A 22,285-nucleotide genomic window follows, 5' to 3' on the forward strand; every position below is an offset into this window, starting at 1 on the left:
GAACACTGAGATTAGCATTTTCGTAACTTAGCTCATGTAATTTTTTTCAATTATAAATTATTTTTCATTAACCTCGTTTCATCAATGAGGAAACAGAGATTCACAATTACCCATTTTGTAGGCTATCTAGCTACTAAGTGGGGAAAGTAATATGCTCCCAGATGGCCAAAGAGAGTTAAAATAACATGTTCTTAAATGAAGGAAATGAAATAACAATGGCATTATTCTTTTTTTTTTTTTTTTTTTTTGGCATTATTCTTATGAGTAAATGTCAGGAAATCAGTCACTCTTGGAATAAGGGATTTCAACCACTTGAGTCTCCTTAGAATAAATAAATGTGGATTTTTAAAATACTTCTATAAAGAAAGCAAGTGAGTATATAACAAAGCAATGAGTGTATGTCCTTTTTTCCCTATCACTATGAAAAGACATCAAAAAAAATGTAGTGTCTCTGGAACACCAATTATCATCTCATCCATCATTCTTACCTTGTTTCTAAGTGTCTTCCCTTGTGGGACATCAGTTTCCAAAAAAAAAGTTATGGGAAGTTTGACTGTGGAAGGAAATTTTGCAATGGGATGGAGAGAGGCAAATTTATAAAGAATATCATTAGCCTATGCCACTATAGCATTTAGCCAAATTACTTTTTTTTCTTTTCCTTTTCCATTTTTAAGATAAAATATACTGAGAGCTTACTTTGGGCCAAGTACGCTATATATATTACAAGTCTTATTTATTGATACATCTATTAATCCTCACAAATATCCTAGAAGATAGGAGTCACTAATACCTTCATTTTATAGGTAACAAAACTGAGGTTTTAGAGATGTGGAATAACTAGCCTGAAGTCACAAAACAGCTAAATGATTGAGTCAAGCCTCTCACCCAGGTTGGTCTAACTCCAGAGTGTGAATTTATAATCTCTCTACTCCTCCATGGCCTTTTCATGTCCATCAGTGATGGGACACAGTATATGGAAATTAAGACTCCTGGAAAGTGGTGACATCCAGGCATAAGGGTCCCAGCCTAGGAAAGGTAGACTCATACATGACACAGGCATAAATATTCACAGGAAGAAGGACTTAAGACGGCAGCAGAGTGAAATGGTCAAACACATGAGCTCTGATGTCAGCCCAGCACAACCCAGCTGTGCCACTTCCTAGCTCTAAGGCCTTGGTCACAATTTACTATCTTTTTAAGACTTATTTGCCTCATTTATAAGACAGGTGTGATAATATTACTATAAAGGATTGTTTTGAGATTCATATAACAGAAGCCATGAAAAGCATTTGGCACAAGTGCTTAATAAAACTTACTTACTATGATTTTAATATTATTAAGAGTTTAGTAAATAAAAGCAAGCTAGAGAAGATGAGAAAAGAGCACCTAGCATAGGGATAGACACATGTAAGAAATCAAGGAAAACGGATCACTAAGTGATGAAATGTGTTACTGAGGTATATTTAGGAGATGTAATTAGAAGGATGGCAAAATCAAAGATTGTACTTAATGCAAATCATCTGGCAGCATCAAGTAGTGAAAAATACCTGGACTTTAAATTCTAGCTACTTTACTTCACCTCCTACAGCTCTAAGGCTTTAGGCAAGATAAATATAGAAAATTATATGTATATGTATATATATATAATAAAATATACTATTGTAAATATAAATTAAAAATATAGTTACAAATATAAAATCCTTGCACTGGGGATTAAAAAATTACTTGTTACATGTAACAAGTCAGAGACTCAACATGAAAGTACTTTGTGAACTATAACTCAATCTCCATCTATCTATCTATCTATCTATCTATCTATCTATCATCTGCACCAGTAGTTGCTATTAATGGGCATCAAAAACATACTTTGTAGCCAAAAGACTGTGGAAGGGCAAGGGGTAGTAAGGAAACATTCTATGGACTCTGTACTCTCTAGACTTGAAGTTTCTGTGGAAGCACAGTAAAGGGAAATTGTTTTCTGTGGGCAAGTACCTATATTTTCTACCCAATTCAAGAACAAGACATCCACGTTGAGGAAGGGCCAGACTAAGGGGAAAATTTGAGAATACAGAGGCAGTTTTGTGAGACTGAAAAACCTGGGACCAGAAAAATGTAAACTTAGAGAAACTTATTTTTGGTGATTTGATGCCTTTTCTGTCACAAAGATTGGCTTATGTGCCTCTCCTGGCTAAGCCTTAGCACGATGAGCTTACCCCTGTGACTGTATGATGACTGCTGTTTATTTGCCTGTCTTTGTTCTATGCAATAAGATCCTTGAAGGCAGGTTTACATCCTACTCACTGCCCTGTCTCCAGTGTTTGTACTTTGCCTAGGCAAAAGGAGTGTTTAAAACACTTTTAATGAATAATAGAAGGTAATATTAATCCACTACTTATCTACAGGCCAGATAGTTCTCTATTTATTTAGTTTTAAAACAACCCGATGAAGTGGATGTTAATATTATTACCACTTTACAGATTTAAAAATGTGTCATACATGTTGAATAACTGGTCCAAGATCGTAGAGCGAATTAGTGACAGTCTGAACTCATGCAAATGACCCCCAAAATCCACACTCTTTACAACACACACCACCACTCTTAAATAAGAATGTGACCCCTGTGAGTCCTGTTACTCAGATAGTAATGACTAGAATGCCCTAAGATGGAAAGGAATTCACTAAGGGATCAGAGACTCAAAGTAAAAATTGGCTCAATATCAGAGGTACTTCCACATATCATTTTTTTTAATAAAGTACCACTAAAGCACTCTATTTTTTAAGTAACTGTACATTTTTTCTGTGATATCACAATTCTATAATATAAAATCATTGTGTGTTAACCTACATTTTATGTTAGATGTAAGAGACTTTATAGGTGAAAGAGTCTAGGCATCTCTACTGTGAGCCTAGAGGGCCCAGTGGTCATCTAGGTTCAGTAGAAACACTTCGAGGGATAGAGAATGGCCGCTTGAGTCACCATTCAAATTTCCAAAACCATTTTTCAGTGTCAAAGCCTTTGGATTTAGATATTCAAATTGCTTTGGAGAATTTTCGTCACCTTGAGGGATGGTGGTTATATTGGTGTCAGCAATGCGGATGTAGGAGAGCTTCTTCATTCCCTGGAAGGCTCCATTTTCAATGCCTGAGCTCTTCAGAGGGTTGGTGCCAAGTTCTACAAATGCAATAAGTGCAAAGCTTTTAGAGGAAAATTTGAGGGTATTGTAAGTCAGAGTACTGTCTGTTCAACAAGAAGAAATTTGGGTTAATAACAACTTGCCTGAAAAACAAAAGAGAAATTAAAGGACATGCTTCTCAAAGGGATGGCAAATGGGGTAAAAATTTTCCTTATTAAAACAATCAAAAAATGAACAACAACAAAAAACCCCAAAGATTTATGAGAAAGCAATAGTAGCAAAAACGATAACAACAAAATTATTTAAGGTCCATACACAGGTCTGCCTAGAAATCAATAAAAGTAAGTGTTTACAAATCACACTTATTATGGGGCAATTACTTTACTAAGATATATTAAAATATTGTTAAAATAATTTGAATCTAGGATTTTTTAAGCCAATTATAAAATTACAAATATTTTACCACACATAGAGAAAAGCTTTAGAACACATTTTTTTAAAGCAAATGATTTATAGATGTTCAGACTAGAACAAATTCCCACAACAGAAAGGTATCCTCCAAGTATCTCTAATAAGCACTACTTAATTCCATCCTGTACCTTGGGCATGCAGCAGATAGTGGAGCATCTGCCCTAGAGCTTTTTTCCACATTCTCAGATCCTCAAGGACAAGAATAAAAACGTCTTAAGGCACAGATTCAAAATCCCATTTCTCCTTGCCCGGCTACTGTTATTTTTATAGTATTAAGACATGTAAGTTCTAGCTAATTTACCTTCCTGTAGCTAAAGCTTACTTGTAATCTCTTAAGGTGAACCTTGAATCCTGCCTGGTCTTAGAGTTATAAGAATATCTGTACCTACGACAATCAACTGGTTCAATCCATTGAGCACAGACTTTCGCACTTTGGTGATCTCGTTCTCATGGACACGCAGCTCCTGAAGAGTTTTGGGCATTTTCTCTGGCAATTCCTTCAGTTGATTCTTGGACAGATAAAGTCGTTCCAATTTCACCAAAGGTGCAAATGCCCCAGGACTGATTTTGCTAATTTTGTTGTTGATAAGAATCAACGTCTGTAGGCAGTGAACAAAAGCAACATCTTAATTCCAAAACCTTCCACACATAAATATGTATGTAAAGCAAGGGTGTGGTTTATTCATTCCATTCATGGGACTAGCAGAGAAATCTGCAAAATTAGAAGAAATCAGAAAAAAATTAAACTGATCTGCTTCCTTTATTTGAAAACATATGTGGACCTGAACACCAGGAGTAAAGGGGAGAGAAATTTGATAAAATACAGATTATAGATAGATAGAGATAGACATACTTAATTTTTAAACAATAAATACTCCAAAATATTGAAATTACTAGAGTGACCTGTAAAGAATCGTGTGCCACAGGCATCCATTCTCCAGTCAGCTTTTCAACCTAAAAGTCCATTTTCATTGGTTGTTGTCATGGATTCCACTACAAAGGGGTGGCACTAATTTATAACATTACAAACAATGCAAGAGAGTAACATTTTCTTGCAGCCTCACAGAGTTAGATATAATCGCCTTCTAAAAGTTTGCCAAATTAGCACATTATGTTGTAGCTCATTGCTTTACTTTGCATTTCCTTGTCACTTGAGAGGTTAAACAAATTTCCTTTTTTATTTTGCTACCATTTATTGTTTGGAGGAAAAGGATTGCTTGCTCACAAAACTTCACATTTTTCTTAAGTTTTTTTTTTTTTTTTTTGCAGTACGCGGGCCTCTCACCATTGTGGCCTCTCCCGTTGCGGAGCACAGGCTCCGGACGCACAGGCCCAGCGGCCATGGCCCACGGGCCCAGCCGCTCCGCGGCATGTGGGATCCTCCCAGACCGGGGCACGAACCCGCGTCCCCTGCATCGGCAGGCGGACTCCCAGCCACTGCGCCACCAGGGAAGCCCATTTTCTTAAGTTTTAATGTATTTTAATAACTGGTTTACAGAATAAAGGTATAGATAATAGGATATGCAGAGACAATATATTTTTCTTCTGTTTTTGCCCTTTTTACATATAAGGGCTTTATGTAGTTAAATATGTCAAATATGTTATTTTGGGGGTAATTTAAAAATGTTTCTGAGTTCCATTCATATAGGAAGTTACTTGTATCCATTACTGTTATACTATAGATATTGCTACACCTACTTTTGGACTACCTCATTCTCCAACACTGATATTATTTTAAGTCAATTTATCAACTAATCCTAAGGAATTTAGGATAATTTTATCAAGGTTCAAGAAACTTGTATTTTCAATTGCAGTACACTTTTAGGAGCATATGAAAATGGAGAGAGGCAAAATAGGAACTAGAGTAATAGAACAGTGAGAACTTTCTGTCTCAGAAATGCAGGACTACTTTCTGAAGGTAACAGCTGGTTTAATGACCCATGTACATCCTCATATAGTTCACATTATTTGACTAATTAAAACTTATTACAAGTTAACATAATCTTTTAACTAATCCTAACAGGTACATTGGTTGATTAAAACAAAATCCTAGGAAATTTCAAAGACTATTACAGAAAGTTCAAAACCCATAAGGGTTAAAGTCATAGGAAATTGATATTAACAAGCAAAATGTCCAGAAAATCAGTAAAAGCCAGAGCTAGAGGAGAGAAGAGAGAACTTGCATCATTAAAAGGCAGCCAAAATGATGGATGCTTAATTATAAAGGCAAAGGCCGTCCTTAATTGCCACCCATGCAAGAAAATTCTGAAAGACCGATACAATTAAACGAATTAAACATGGTCTGAAAATCTGTCTTATTTTATGTTAAATGTTGAAACCTATTATGAAGAATCAACCTGCTGATGTGTTACCTGAAATTTCAGGTAATAAAATATTACTTCTTTTCCTAGATAATAACTAGACAATGTCTCTACTGGTGAGTACGCTGTAGTAATAATAACTGCTGCTAAATTTTGGGGTGGTGTGACATTTGTTCCCAATTATTTTTTCAGTAAAGTAGAAACTATAACAACACCTACAGGGGGTTGTTGTGAGGATTAAAAAATGATCGTGCATATAGTTTGCTTCTTTGGAAAGCACCTTTCAAATGTCATTGTTGGTTGAAAGGTCTAGTCCAGCAAAAAGCATTTCCACTTTCAGAATAAAATAAATGTGAAAAATGAATCAACCATACAAATTTTGGTCATCATGATGTAAAATGTTAAGATATATATAAATTAGAGCTTCATCTAAAAGAGATCCATATGTGAAAAAAGGTACTCATGTATATACAGTACTGCTAAAGATGGTTAATGTTAGTTTCATACACAGGGAAATGTATTTAAGAAAGCATAGTTATAATATTACAACAGGTAATGGAAAGATGTCAACATGGGAAAAAACTGACTAATTACATTGGCTAATGACAAAACAGAGAAAGAATCAAAGGTGAACCGCAGATATTCTTCAGGAGATCAGCTGATGAAAAAATGAATCACAAGGGCCTCCCTGGTGGCGCAGTGGTTGGGAGTCTGCCTGCCGATGCAGGGGACACGGGTTCGTGCCCCGGTCCGGGGAGCGGCTGGGCCCGTGAGCCAAGGCCGCTGAGCCTGCGCGTCTGGAGCCTGTGCTCTGCAACGGGAGAGGCCACAATAGTGAGAGGCCCGCGTACCGCAACAAAAAAAAAAAAAAAAAAGAATCACAAGTAGAAATGGATTATCATTAGTTAGGTAAGAGGACGAGAGAAGTCGAATTAGGAGAGACCTTGTTGCTCAAGGGTCAGGAAATGCCTTGAGTACTATTTAACCTGAAATTGAAGCCCAGGCTCAGAAAATCAGGACTGCCTACTTCTCTGGTGACTAAAGAAAAGTGATCTAGCCTGGTAGGTAGGGGAGAGGTGACGAAAAAAGTGACTGACCATAGAAATAGACTGGAAGGGGGAGTAAAAGCATTTTTACCACCTTCATCAAAGAAAGTGGTCAAAAGGTATAAACTTACAGTTATAAGACAAATAAGTACTGGGGATGTAATGTACAACACGATGACTATAGTTAACACTGCTGTGTGGTATGCCTGAATATTGCTAAGAGAATAAATCCTAAAAGCTCTTGTCACAAGGAAAACATTTGTTTTTCTTCTTTTTTTTAATATCTGTATGAGATGATGGATATTAATTAAACTTATTATGGTAATCACTTTGCAATATATGTATGTCAAGTCATTATACTGTACTCCTTGAAGTTATGTAGTGCTGTATATCAATTATATTTCAATAAAACTGAAAAAAAATGTTGAAACCCGACTTAATAGTATGTACAATTTTCTCCAAAGCCATTTATGTAGGGCTCACACTGTACCAGGTGTTGTTTAAGGGATTTTATTGTTACTGTCATATTTACAGGCAATTTATAAGTGCACAGACTCAAGCCAGACTGTTCCCGAGGTTCGATCTCAAACTCTGGCTCTTATTTGTTGTGTGACAGTAAGCAAGTAACATAACCTCACTGTGCCTGAGTATCCTCATCTGTGTTAAAGGTGTTCTCAAGAGTGTCTACCTCATTAAAATAGTTATAAGAATTAAACAAGTTAATGTATACAAGATATTAAGAACAGTGCCTAGTATATAGTAATGGCTAAAGAAGTGTTTGCTATTATTCAATCTTTGACAATTTTTGTTTATTTTTAATTAAAAACTTTAAAAATTAGATTTATTAAGCTTTAATTCAAAGGAAATATATTGAATGTTGATATTATTATACTGAATTTTCCATTACTTTATAGAATAATTATGTATTTTTTTCTGCTATATATAAGTATACAACTACTCTTAAGCAATATATACTGCTCATAGTGAGGCACGGTTGTAAATTAATAAAATTATTGAGAAAAAGGAAACATTTTTCTGTTAAATCCTTTCTATTTTAATCCTTGGTAAATTTTTATTTCTCTCCCTTCTCATTCAAGGGTGGCTTTCCTGGCTGAAATTATGATGTTTATTTGCATAATAACAGGGATAGAAATGGTCATGAATGAAAGAGTAAGAGAAAAATAGCTGTTTAACATCCTCTAAATGGTTAGAAGCTCTAATGAACTCTGTCTTCTTCCAGTGTATACTTTAAAGCAGAAAGAAAGAGATTGCCAAGATGATAATTTGCCTAAAAACATACTTAGCAGGAGACGTGGAAAAGAAAGAACACATTGTTACAAACACCAGACTTAGTGAGAATGTCACAGAAACTAGGTATCTCTTATTTAAGGTATGAGGAGTTTAAAAAAATTATTGAGATTATACTTAAACATACAGGAAGTTGGGTATAAGAGAATTTTCCTTCCTTAAAAAAGTAGCTTTAGGCTAAAGTTATGCAAAAAAAATGAAGCTTTTTCATATTTTAGTTTATTGAAACTAATATATTCATTTTTATTATCACCTCTTTTAACTTATTCCAATGATAGTTTAAATACTCACTGACAAACTTTGTTGGTACCTCCATCATTTCACTCCCAGTGAAATCATAACATGAAAGCAGAGAGAAGGTGAGTAGGGGCCCATGTCCAGTAGCCTATCAGTGGAGAAGGTTCCCATTGGTCCAGGGCTCGAGATCTCCAGCACAAGCCTTACCTTCCACTACTTTGGAGCCTGTATCTTTCACTTTAGCCATCTTCTCTTTTTGTCTGCTGCTCATTTTCTTCTGCCTTTCCTTTCCTCTTGCACAGAAAACTCTCTTCTCTTCCTTTCAAAATTCTGCTAATCCTCTACGAACCCTTTGTTCCATATTCTCCAATATTAACTGGGTAACCTGATATGAGAGCATGTCTTTTTCTTCTCTTACTTAGTGCCTGAAATATTCACTACTTATATCGTAATGTGCTTATATTGTTGGATACTTCAGTAATTTGATGATGCCATTTTATTACTTGCTATTATTTTTGTTAACTGTTCCATGGGCAATCTTAAAATCTCAAGGAAAAATTATTTGCTTCCTTTTAAAAAGTTGGTAAATTGGGCTTTCCTGGTGGCGCAGTGGTTGAGAGTCCGCCTGCCGATGCAGGGGACACGGGTTCGTGCCCCGGTCCGAGAGGATCCCACATGCCGTGGAGTGGCTGGGCCTGTGAGCTATGGCTGCTGAGCCTGCGCATCCGGAGACTGTGCTCCGCAACGGGAAAAAATCTGGTAAATTTTCTCCTAATGGATAAATGTTTATTGCTTTTCTCATCTTGGCTGTCAGAAAGTTGATAACTAAATCTTGCCTTGATCATGCCATCTCTTTTCTGCTGGAATCCTGACTGTGTAGACTGGATGTGTTACATTACAATAGAGTAGAAGTAAGTGAAAAAGCAGAATAAAAACACAGATACAGATAAGGATGCAGCATGCATAATCTTAAATACAAAGCAAAATATATAGCTATATAGACATTTATTTTTTTCTCTTGGTGCCAGTCTTTGAGCCTTTACAAAGCCATTTGCATGTCTTAGAAAATGAATGAAAGAAAACAAAAGAAACAATGAAATAAAATAATACTAAGATCAGTCCATTTTGTGTTTTGTTCCACTATTGAAGTACATTCTAATTGGGAAGATAAAGATTTTATTGATAAAATGTGTGAGAAGATTAAGATATAACATATCTTTTAGAAAGCCAATACTAAAGTTATATGAGGTATATGTAAGAAAATTGGATGTTGTTTAGGGGTTAATGAATATGGTGCTTTGCTCCTTTATCACCCCCTAAAAAGAGAATTTAATAAACACTTACGTGCTTATTTATTACCATATGGTAATCTTGGCCTTACCTAAGTTTTGTTTTCAAAAATACTTTGAGTAAGATCTTGTTATAACTCAAATAAATAATAATTCTTACGTGAAGGTTCTTCAGGTTCTTAAAGTCTCCATCTTTGATTTCAGTTATCTTGTTGTTTTGCAGGTCCAGCAGTGCAGTGTCAGGGGGAAGATCTTTTGGCACTTTTTCCAGACCTAGCATGAGAGTAAAAGCAATGTGCACTCAGTGAAAAAGGACACATGACTACAGAATCACAAAGGATGGTTTACAGAGAAATCAATGTTTCAATGATAGTTTTACTGCTACCATATTTTTCTTCTAGGAATTATATCAACTGTAGTTTAAAATATCTGTTCTATCTTTTCCAACGAAGTCAAATGATTTTTTAAAAAATCATAAACAGGTATATTATTTACCCCATGTAATTACTCTTCTGCATAATAGGAAAATTAATATTTTGTAAGGTGTGGTTCAAATGTCTCAGTACACAGTGTGTTTAACCTCATTGTTCTTGTTTTAGAAAATCATTCCTTTGATAAGTGTTAAGTGGGAGTGATTTGTAAACCTGTATCTTTCTACATAGATATCCTTTCAGTAGAGCAGAGCTTTAGCCAAATCATCAAAGATCCTTTTGATAAACCTAACGCTGTCACAGATCTACATATAAAATTAAAATTATGTGAATATGCAATCACGCTGTTGTGTCAAAAACTTGAAAATTTATCCAAACTTTTAGGAGAATGGCTCTTTCAGTTTTAATTGGAATGTTAAAACTATCAATTTTATGACCAATAGATATGTAGCTAATCAGAATAAAATGAACAAAATTTGTTAATATAACTTCTCTAAAATTTATTATATGAGGGCTTCCCTGGTGGCGCAGTGGTTGAGAGTTCGCCTGCCAATGCAGGGGACACAGGTTCGTGCCCCGGTTAGGGAAGATCCCACATGCTGCGGAGCGGCTAGGCCCGTGAGCCATGGCCCCTGAGCCTGTGCGTCAGGAGCCTTGCTCCGCAACGGGAGAGGCCACGACAGTGAGAGGCCCGCATACGGCAAAAAAAAAAAAAAAAAAAAAAAAATTATTATATGAAGCATTACTTTTGGACTTTAAATTTAGATCTAAATAGCTGAGTTATTTTTTTTAGTTTATAAATGTAAACACATTGAAAAACCAAATGCTCTATGGCATTAAAAAAAGACATTTCAATAGTCATTCAACTAGATGTATAAGGATCAACTGCTTTTATTCAAAAGGTATGGCATTTAAAATAAATTATTGGGCTTCCCTGGTGGCGCAGTGGTTGAGAGTCTGCCTGCCGATGCAGGGGACGCGGGTTCGTGCCCCGGTCCAGGAAGATCCCACATGCCGCGGAGCGGCTGGGCCAGTGAGCCATGGCCTCTGAGCCTGCGCATCCAAAGCCTCTGCTCCGCAACGGGAGAGGCCACAACAGTGAGAAGCCCGCGTATCGCAAAAAAAAAAAAATTATCGTTATGAATGTTAACGAAGAAAATATTAAATTATATAGCCTTTTTCCTTTCTTTCTTCCATTGGCTTTGTTCCATATTGATGTAAGCAAAATTTTGATATTTTATTAACTCAAATTCCTATGGTCATTTTCATATTTTAAGATTGCATAACGTAAATCAAAAACGCTTTTCAACCTCTCCATCATATCTTAGACTTAAAGTGCTGAAGATCATTCTTTCAATTCATTCAATAACATCTTATTGAATACCTTTTAGACACCATTAATTTATTAGGCTCTGGGGATATAGCAGGAACAAAACAGAAATTGCCCACATCCTCATGGAAAAAAGGGTTCAATCTACAGTTTTCAATTAAAAGGAAAATTGAAACAGGGTATATAATAACTGCTATGTTGGGAAGATATCTTTTCAATTTTCAATCTTATGTAAGCATACAGGTAAATTATCATGGTAACCATATTCCTATCTTCATATTGCCATGAAAATTACAGAAAATGTATCTGAAATACCAACTTCTGATTTCTTTCCCCCCCAAATTTTTTTGTTCACATTATCACTGTTCTGTTGATAATGGCAAAAAGTCTAGTTCCCAATTTAGTGATCAGCTATGGTTATAAATTTGAATATCAAAGTGCAGGTAATTCTGCACATGCATAAATATATTCCAAGAACTCACTACAGAAATAGTTCACAGAGAAATAACAAAAATGAAGTGTTTTCAGCGATGAACAGCAAACCACCAGAACAGCTACTTTGTAGGAGGATTTAACTGCACTATACACTCATGATCACTGCCATTTACAGAAATGTCAGTTTGCTAATTTCATGCAATTAAGAGTAGTAAACTTCTGCCAAATCTTTGATAATTAGTATTCTTCAACGCAGAAAAGGCACATTTCCTTTCATTTGGCGAAAAGTTACTGCCTACATTTCATCATTGCTTCCTGGGCTTCTTTGTCAAAGTCTTAATTCCCACTTATGCTTAGTTTTATACATTGTTGAACTTATATTATAGTGGCCCCCTTAACAATTGTTCAATGCCAAAGTGAAGATACATTTCAGATGTGAAGAGAAAATGATATATCTGGATGGCTGACAATTTTGATTATGTCATCCTAGAATTTTATAGTAATAGGAACTGCTTGGGGTGAATTATTTACATCTTTTCCCTGAAGATTTAGCATAAAAAAAACCAGGCTTGTGGTTTCTGCAGCTTAGTTCTTAGAGAGTTGTTATAATGATTAAAATCATAATCCTACAATCTTCTCTGAATTACTAGAAAATTCATATTCATTTGAGGGACTTCACATATCAGCACTTTATTATTAAAACTTTATTTAGCTTTAAATTTATAAAAAAATTGAAAATATGTTATCTCATTTACCTCACAGCAATCCAATGAGACAGGTAAGGCAGTATGATAATATCATTTTTTCAGATGATTTTTAGAAAAAGTTCAGTGACATGAACAAGCTCATGTAGCTAGGAGTGACAAAATGCAGATGAAAAGCCTAATCTCCTGGCTTCCAACAGGATATATTTTTTTCCTATCATACTTATTTGTATCCCCAAGAAGAATTATTCTGACATCAGACCCAATAACATGCTATACATTTAAGGGCTAGACAAGGTATTGGGGTATTAACTAGCTCACTCAAAAAGTATAGGCAGAATACAAAGGGGAAATTATCCTAGCTATGAGTTCTTAGAATGTCACAAAGGGAAGGACCATTGAGTATCAGCTAATCTATGGTTTCCAAATTCTGATCAGGTAGACTCTATGATGAGGTTCTTATCAGTCTATATCATAATCAGAAAACTATGAGGGCAATTTGGTTAGTTTTAATGTAAATTATTAGACACACATACACATGTACACACACACATTTCTGAGACTAGCTCCTGCCTCCATTTTAAATATACCTTCTTTAAAAAAATGATTGTGATAGCAGATGTCAGGTTGTTGTTATTTTCTTGGATTTGGTTCTGACCTTCATAAGAAAGTAACTTGTTCAACATTCAAAAAATTTTACTTGTCCCAGAAATCAGTAACTTTCAAGCCAGTCTAATACTCTCTTTTCATAGGTAAAGAAACAGAAACCCAATGAAGTTAAGTGGCTTCTCCACAGTGCCTCATGGCTAAACTAAACCAAGAACAAGATGCATGAGTCCTCACTCTAGAACTACCTGATATGCCATGGATGCATGGAAACGATGTACATATTTTTAAAAGATGCTGATCTACACTGTCCCCTGAACATACTGTGCTTATTCCCAGCTACTCATTTTGTTCATATAATTTGTTTTATGGAATACTCCACCCACTCATTTTCTTCCACTTCCGTTCTAACAGTCCTTTAAAGTGTACCCACTATCCCAACCCCCCTCTATAATATTTGTCATAACCACTCCAGAAAACAAACTCCTCCAAAATTCTGATCTATCAACTTATTATGTATTATACCACATTTTAGTTTTCTTTCTTTTCTGTAAGTTCTGGGTAAGTAAGGACAAATGACTATTTTTCATGAGAGCTTTGATCTTACTGCCCTATGTACAGAAATAAATTTTTGACTGATTAGTTTTAAAATCATAGTGTATTCTGCTGTCCCATTGTGAAAAGTTCATGGCCATGGCTTCAAGATCTTTTCTGCTATGTTTTGTTACAACCATCTCTTCACATCCTTCTTTCATAAAGGTACATATTCTCATAGTAAATCTCCCAAATTATTAGGATGCAACTGGCTCAGAATTCAACAAGCTATTCTATAAAATAATTCCCTACTATAGTGCATAGCAGGGTCCCAACTCCTGGTACCTGTAATTATTATCAATAATGAGAAGAGAGGGTAAAACTCTGTCTTGCTGATTATTAGTCTGTAAGTCTGTGACAAATGATTGTTTTTTATTTTCTGTACAATACAATTATAATGCATATTATCCTGAAAGCTGCAATCTATTTTTCAGTTGTTATCACACACAGATTTTTCACCTAACGCACTTGATTCTGAGTTGGTTTTTCTTGTCAGTCATTTTGTGGGCTTGTTATAGTCATCATTTTTCCCATGAAGTTCAAGACCTTTGGACAACTCGTCTACCAAGCCCCCCACCTTTGGATGATAACTCCTCAGTTTAGTAGGCACATATTCCCAAAAAACAATTAGACCCCCCCAAAAAGCTGTTCACGGTCAATTTAACCCTAGTTCAATTATGGCAAATCCTACAGGCTTGCAAATCTGTAAAGTATCAGTCTTTGTTTATATTAGGATATTCTTTCCTTTCTTTCCCTCTCTCCCTCCCTCCCTCCCTTCCTTCCTCCCTTTTTTCCTCCCTCCCATCCTTTCTGCCTTCCTTGGCATTAATTATATCTCCCATCTTACATGTTCTTATTCAATACACACTTGTCCAACCCCATCAAAAGATGGAGTCAAATTCCTGTCCCTTCAAATGTGGCATGGCCTTATGATGTCTCTCTGACCTAATGGAATGTGGTGAAGGTGACAGAGCATGACTTCCGGAGCTAGGTCAGAAAAGGTTGTTCAGCTGCTACCCAATTCTTCTGGGATGCTCGCTCTGGGGGCATCGAGGGGTCACGTAAGAAGTCTTTCTACACTGAGACCACTATGCTGGAGAGGCCATGTGAGACACTCCAGATCACAGAAGAGCTGAGCTCCTAGGCAACAGCAGAACACACTGCCAGTCATGAGAGTGAGCTGTCTTAGGTCCAGTCTGGGCCATCCTCCCCATGGCTATGGCCTCAGCCAACAGCTGACTACAAATGCATGAGAGACCCCAAGTGAGAGCAGCCCTTCTAAGCCCTGCTCAAATTCCCTGTAGCTTAAATCATGAGCAAAATAAAATGATTTTTTAAGTCACTAAGTTTTGAGGTAATATTTATTCAGCAATAGTAACAGGAAAAAAGTGGTTTCCTAAATTTAATTATTTTTCAATGAGCATTCTTTAATATAATTCTAAATCTCCCATCAAAATGCAATTATTTTCAAGGCTAGACTGAATTATTTAGTTGCTCTTCCAAATTCAGTAAAGGAAATTTTATCTTCTTTAAAATAGGGTTATTAATTAAAGTAAATAAAACTCTATTTAAGACATTACCAGAAAGTCATTTCTGAAATAAAGGCTAATAAGAATTGTACTTTTTTTTTCTAGTTGTCTCAGTGATGAATGGTATTGTTGTGCTAGCAAATTTCATCAATCTGGTAAACATCATGTTGGACAAAGGCCAGGTCGTCCTAAAACATCATGCCTTTTTTTGTTGTTTTCTGCCCTGTGGCAGGGGTCCAAACTCCAAGATTTATTCTTGTTGATTTCCAAAATGTTTTTATATTTCTGTCTTCAATTTAATAATTAGGTCAATGGTGATACACTTTAGTTTTGGCATATGATCAAAATAATATGTAGGAGTCCCAGCTCCATCAAAAACCATTTCTTCCAAAGGCAGGAACGTTTCCCTCTTTTCCTCTTAAAAAATAGCAATTCGACTCTGATGGCAGTTGGATTCAGAAATAATAGATCATCATTTTAATTCGATTCTCTTTCCAAATAACTTAAGGAAGGTTTAAGCTTCCTGGTTCTATAGTCATCCTCAAAAAGAATAAGAAAGGATACGCTACAGTTCCATGACTCCTAATTTCCAGTCAGCCATGTTCCACCCTGTTTCCAACTAGAGAGAATAAAGAATATTGTAGAACTATGCACTCATTCAAGCACTAAGCCATGCATATGTTAATTTATTCACTTATCAAGCATTTATTGATGTTTGAGAACCTACCAAGTGTAAGGCATTTTTTGGAGTGGAAGACCAAAAGATAAATTATCACCATGCTCTTCTTCTGGTAGAGAAAGTAAATATTTAAATAAGTAATTAAAGATAATGAATAATTATTATCTATGTACACATAATTGATTACTGCAGAATCATCAAAGCAAATATAGATTACAGTGAAAGCACAGAAGTAGACAAGCTTCAGAATTTGCCTCAAAACCATCTTCAGACTGAGTCAAGGGTTAATTAAATCTTGAGTGTTACAGTGTAGCTGCTACAGGGCTTCTTCCTTTTGTTAAGACTAGATTGCAAACTGGGTTAATTCTTCTTTATCCTTATTTTCAAGGAAATATATAATTTTCTTGCTACTCTTTTGAAGGAGAAAACTTAAGATTAGAGGGTCTCCTGCATTTCCTCTTTCATCCAGGAAATTGATATTCTGACTAACCTATTCCCATCCTGTCCTCTGGAGCCAGAAATGATCTTCCAGAGGAGAATGCATCGCAGCTGCAGTCTAACCAAATGCCTTGATCCCACACAGCTGCCTCTTTCTCCCTCCTGGGACTAAGAAGGAAACCAGGGAAATGTCAGTTGTCAGTCAGGTCAAGGAGACAGATGCTTCCTTTGGTCTTCTCTGACCCCTCTCTTCCTCCTTCTCACCTTTAGCCCCTTGAGTCAGGGCTTTGGTTATCTGGATCACACCTGAGCATTCCTCTTGCTGCATCTGAGATCTGTCATACTCTATCCCTACCCAAAACTATTTTAGGCAACCCATGGGCATGCTCTGTGCACAGCCTCCTTCTTGCACCACATCTTAGAGATACCCTTTTGATGCATCTGAAACTCTGAATGAGAGTCACCCCACATCCCTGCTGCTGTAAAGCTAGATATAAACAATGAAAGCAACTAAGCTTCCAGCATTCTCTGCCCCTTTACAAATAGTCCTAATTTATTCTTCTAGGATGATTTCATGGAAGAAGTCTAATGGTTCATTTACTTCATGCATGAGATTTGCTTCTGGAAAACCAGTTTCCCCAAACAAGAGACAAGCTCTGGCATCTATGTCCCAAGTGGTGACCACTAACAAAATTTCTACCTATTGAGGGAAAATGATTAAAAAGAAGAAAACTAACTTTATGCAATTTAAAGGGTTGCACATTTTCCTGAGATTTTTAAAAAGTAAAACATCCTTTGCATTATGAGGTACCTTTTAGGGACCATTAGTTATTTACATCGCTTTTGCTTGGCAAAATAAAATGTTTCATCTTCTGGCATCATGTCTAGAGGGCTAACTATGCAGGCTATGAATCCTCTGTGATTATTAAATAGCCAAAAGCTTTATTGTTCTCTCTACTCAACCAAACCAATTTTGTTCAAAGGAATAGTATTTGGAGAATACTATTTTGATAATTATACAATTTTCTAATTTTTATCTATTTTGTGATGTGGCCTTCTTTGGGGGGAGGGGAGAGAAGGTACTATTTTGTATCCAGCTTGACAAGCCATATACTTAGTGTTTCTCAATTTCACATAAAAATAAAGAACATCATGAGAAATAACTTCGTGTTATTAGCTGACTTTGTCTGAAATGGTCAACTGAACATAACAGTTACTATGAAAAATGTTTTTATAAATATTTTCTATTCTTACCTAATAAGGTAAGAGATATTCCCATTTATCCAGTGAGGAAACAGGTTTTGAAAGTTTCAAAGTTACAGGTAATAAATGGTAACTCAGGACTTGAGTTCAGAGGTGTTGAACTGCATGACCCAAGATCTTTCCACTATTAAATATTTTTAAGGCTATTTCAATTCTTTTGAAAGTTGTTTATAAGAAATATATCAATAAATATTCCTTTAATTTGGAAGAACAGTTAAAAAACAATACTTATGCTTATTTCACCTGGCAGGGCTGATGTGCCTTTAATAAATGAGATGAAGGTCGGTACCAAACAATGCTTCTTGGTGACACTAGATCCACAGATGAATGGCTGAGCCAAAGAGTACATAAGTAAGGGAACTGTCTTCCTTTAAGATACTAAGTACATAAAACAAAGCATCCAATCACAGGATTAATATTAGGGCATTCAGACAAGAATGAGTAACATTGTGGGATTATTATTTTAAGGAAACCCATAGGGTTCTGAATTTGCTAATCCTACGTTGACTTTTATATTGTTATTTTTATAAATGCTATAATTATGAGTGGATTTTTTATGTCTTAAGAGGATAGATAAAGAAAGACAAGAAGATATGGGTCTCATAAAATTCTGGTTCAAATTACAAGTTAAATTACAAGATCAGCCAAATAATTTGGCCAATATCAATGGAGAATTCATTACTTTCTTAGACTGGCTAAAATATGTGTTTACTTTTTCAATCCCCCATGCTCTAGAAAAACATATTATAATGCTATTCTGATAAGTTGGAACTAGGGACTAAAACAGTCAATGGATCTTCTTGAACACCTCAAGTTTCCCATGGACTGATTATTCAATTTTAATTTCACAGTTTTTATATCTTAGGTTTGAAAGAACTGTTTAAAATTTTGATGCTGTTTAACTTTGTCAGAAATACTTCTTACTGGCAAAAATAGTCAGACATTTGAATAAGACATGTTTGCTTATATTAAACATTATGTAGATAATAAGATGACAAAGCTCTATTGTCCTTCAACACTGAAGCTCCGCTCTGCTCATTAAAAGCTCTAGCAAGAATAATCCTTAAGAAAATATTAGTCCTTGGTATAAATAGGCATTCACATTTCTCTCCCCAAAGTGCATTGCATTTTTTCTTTGCTGTAATAATTCAAGCTTCATGTTCAGATTACTAGAGAACTTAAAACAAAAAATAAAATAAACTGCATTGCCTTTACTATGAATGAGGTTGCCCGTTTCCCCTTCTCTGCTTTTTCCTATGCTTCTTTCATCTTTTACTCCACATAATCATCATATAGAAAAAATGTATGGAGGCTCTACTATGGGTCAGGTACCTTACACAGATAATCGAATCTCTAAGACTGACTGTGATTTCTCTACAGATGAAAATGTCAAGGCTCTGAACAGCTTGCTGTGATCATAAAGGGAGCAGAGGCTATGCAGTAGTTGAAAATGAGAATACAGTGTTTTCTTTAAAGGCAGTGGATTGCTTTTCCTTTTAAAAAAAGTATTTTCTGTTTCAGAAATATCTGACTGATTTTTTGGACAATATATTTAAATATGCACATGTGAAAAAAAAATAAAAGTAACTTGGTTGAGGCCATTGCTCATTGGAACGCAGTACTCCCCTTTAAACATGGTTCCCCAAAACGAATCATTATTACAATCTTAGCTACTACTTCTGTATACAAGATCAGTAAGCCCAAAGGAATGATGTACACTCTGGGCTCTTAGAGAAAAAGATAACTTGGAAAATGTTCTCATCTGAAAACAACACAAAATAAACAAAGCAAAACAATAACAAGGACAACCAAAAAACTGTATCATGAGACATCCACATCAGTGAACTTGATGTTCCCTAAGGCTACATTTTTCTGTTTAGTTTTGAGCAATAGGCTTGGGAGTTTTTTTGTGATAGACAATTAGAAAACTGTCCCAATGCTTTAATTAGAGTCAAGCTTTATGAGTTATTTATCATGAAAGCAAAGTAAAACCATATTTTTGGAAGAATAAAACTTCAGTGAAGTGACTGGACAAGGCTTCCTTAAAAATATCAACTCTTTATTGTTGATAATATGTGTAGTGGGGGGTAGTTATGGATCCTTTTAAACTTGTTCTCAGGCAAAGTGAGATTCAATTTGCATCACATTTCTTAGGAACTCGGCCATTTTTGCAATATTTGAAAAACTTTACCACTAGTATATCCATCATAGGGTGACTCCCTTCTTCAGATATTTTTAACACCATTATTTTCCTGTCTAAACCAGTAATGGAGGTAATCTCTAGATGCCATAAAAGTTTCTGTAGAATTTGCTAGTAATATAATTCCCCTTGTCTCTAATACACAATTCAAAAAAGGAATAACCACCACCAGTAGAATATCAGACCCACAAGAACTAGGACCATATTTGTCTTCCTCATCCCTTTCTCCCCAGGGCCCAGAACAGATCTGACCCGTTATGGGATCTCAATATATTTTCTGAGTTAATGAGTCAATTAATTAATCTAGTGGAAGTATCCTGGAGCCTTTATTTACACGTTTTATTTGGGTTTAAATGGCGACACAGTACATGCCAGCATGAAAGAACCTATCTCAAAGTGTTTGTTTTTCAGTTGTCACTATTTAACATGTTTTACATTTTCCTGGGTTCCTATATGTAGTTTATTCCAATTCTAGGAGTTAGTAGCAAATTTTCCTGCAAAATACTCCTAGAAAGCATATTCTGAATAAATATAGGATTTCAAAAGTAAGTGCTCTACAAAGCTATGGGGTTTATTCTATAAGGAAATGCACCATGGCAGAATCATTCTGTGCGGATTTTTTTTTTTTTCTTTCCAGTAAGAAAAATGAACCAAAAAAAAAAGAGGAATGTGAATCAGCTGCCATGTAAACTAAATTCATTCCCTTTTGGCCCATCTGCTGGGGCTTCGAACTTTGTGGAGATTTATCTTCTGAGTATATTGCTTTTGGAATTCCCAGGCCAAATTTTTCTTGAAAGCTAATAAATCAAACTGTATTTACAGTGTTAGGATAAAGATATATGCTTCACGATTATGTTGAATATCTATACCACAACTTCGTTATAAAGATTTCCTTTGAAACTTTCTAAAGAATATAAACAGCTAGATTACAAAACGCCAAAGGCAGAGGCAAAACTAAGACCCAGGGATTAAGGGAGTCTTTTGGTACTTGAAAGATAAATTTCTGTTCTAAAAGTTTACTTGTTTTGCTCTTGATAACGCTGCATACTTTACAATTTAGTAATGTTCAAACTTTTATCTGGGCTAAGCCAAGAGTGGAGAGATCACCCAGGTTTTCTTAATATCTAAGATTTCATGAGAGCAAATCATCAAATTAAAATAAGGTATCACCCTGGAATCATAGAACATATTATTTTGTTCAAAATTTTATTTTACAGAATGGGAGCCATGAAGCTCAGAAAGATGATTTTCTTTTTAAGTGACTCTTCCAAGATTGCAAAGTGATGGAGTCCTGACTTAGAAGAAAGTCCCCTAACTTCAAAGCTGTTTCTTTCTCTCCTGCTCTGCTTCCCTTACTCCTCATTAGGTGGCACTGTCTCTCACATTTGGAATTGCAGAAATTAAAACTGAGAATGCTAAACTCCCACAGAAGCCATTCCCATGAATAAAGCAGACAAGGTAGGTAAAGAAAGCCTGCACCCCACTCACCCAAATCAGAACACTGGACAACTCGAAGATGGCATTGACAGCGGAAGGGGCACACTGGCACCTGAGGCTCTAATTCAGGAACTTCGTGAAAGCGGTCGTCCGGGCCTATCCCAGAAGCCTCATCTTCCAGCATAAAGTCAAATAAGCCTTTCTGCTGAAACGGTCCAGCCCAGGAAACTTGTGCGAGCAAGAGGAAGATGAAAGTCGCCTTCATGATTTATCTCATGTATTTTCACAACCAAGGAACCTAGGAAACAAATGAAAGGTTTAGAAGAGTAGCCTTGCCTAGTGTATGTGGTTACTCTTAAGTAACACCTGACAGTGGAATGAGCATAGAGAAAAGCATAAAAAGTAATATTTTATTTATTGTTAGGAGCAGAGCGTTAGAAATATATTTGGAAGGTAACAAGGTACATTAGAGACTAACTCGCACAGCTATTTACTTATGAAGAAAAATTTGAATAGTATTTAAATCTGCTTGGTTTAATTTGGGTCTGAATTAAGACCATGGGTTATATAGTCAAGCCACCTGCAAAACTGTTATGATGATAAACCACTTTGGAATTTTCAATGCTCACTCAACACAAGCCATGCCACAGTTAAATAAAGTTTTGTCTGTACACATGAGAGATCTCCAATTACTGCTTCAGAAATATCTCTGGAAGCCAATCTCATTTCTCCACCCCACTGTATTTATCTTGGTCCAGACCCTTCTCATCACTCCCTGAACAAGAGCTTCCAAATGGACTCAGCCTTGAATATTTCTTCTGCTCCAGGCCATC

The 22,285-nt window shown here is 35.8% G+C and overlaps 1 protein-coding gene across 5 annotated transcripts in view; it reads right to left on the reverse strand.

The window, feature by feature from the left end:
* DCN (decorin) overlaps positions 1 to 22,285 on the reverse strand; it is a 36,973-nt gene that overhangs the window by 10,853 nt on the left and 3,835 nt on the right. For 4 of the 5 annotated variants that reach the window (XR_009521240.1, XM_060025350.1, XM_060025349.1 and 1 more), the window contains exons 2-5: positions 21,504 to 21,750; positions 9,967 to 10,079; positions 3,991 to 4,204; positions 3,059 to 3,172 (exon numbers count right to left, since the gene is read on the reverse strand). Coding sequence is in view for 3 of the 5 variants with exons in the window: in XM_060025350.1 (XP_059881333.1) it covers positions 3,059 to 3,172; positions 3,991 to 4,204; positions 9,967 to 10,079; positions 21,504 to 21,717 (655 nt within the window). In the remaining 2 variants the exon portion in view is untranslated. The remainder of the gene's footprint in view (positions 1 to 3,058; positions 3,173 to 3,990; positions 4,205 to 9,966; positions 10,080 to 21,503; positions 21,751 to 22,285) is intronic. The other variant, XR_009521241.1, reaches the window with a different exon arrangement.

Source organism: Delphinus delphis, chromosome 11, assembly GCF_949987515.2.
Source record: "Delphinus delphis chromosome 11, mDelDel1.2, whole genome shotgun sequence".
Lineage (NCBI taxonomy): Eukaryota > Metazoa > Chordata > Mammalia > Artiodactyla > Delphinidae > Delphinus > Delphinus delphis.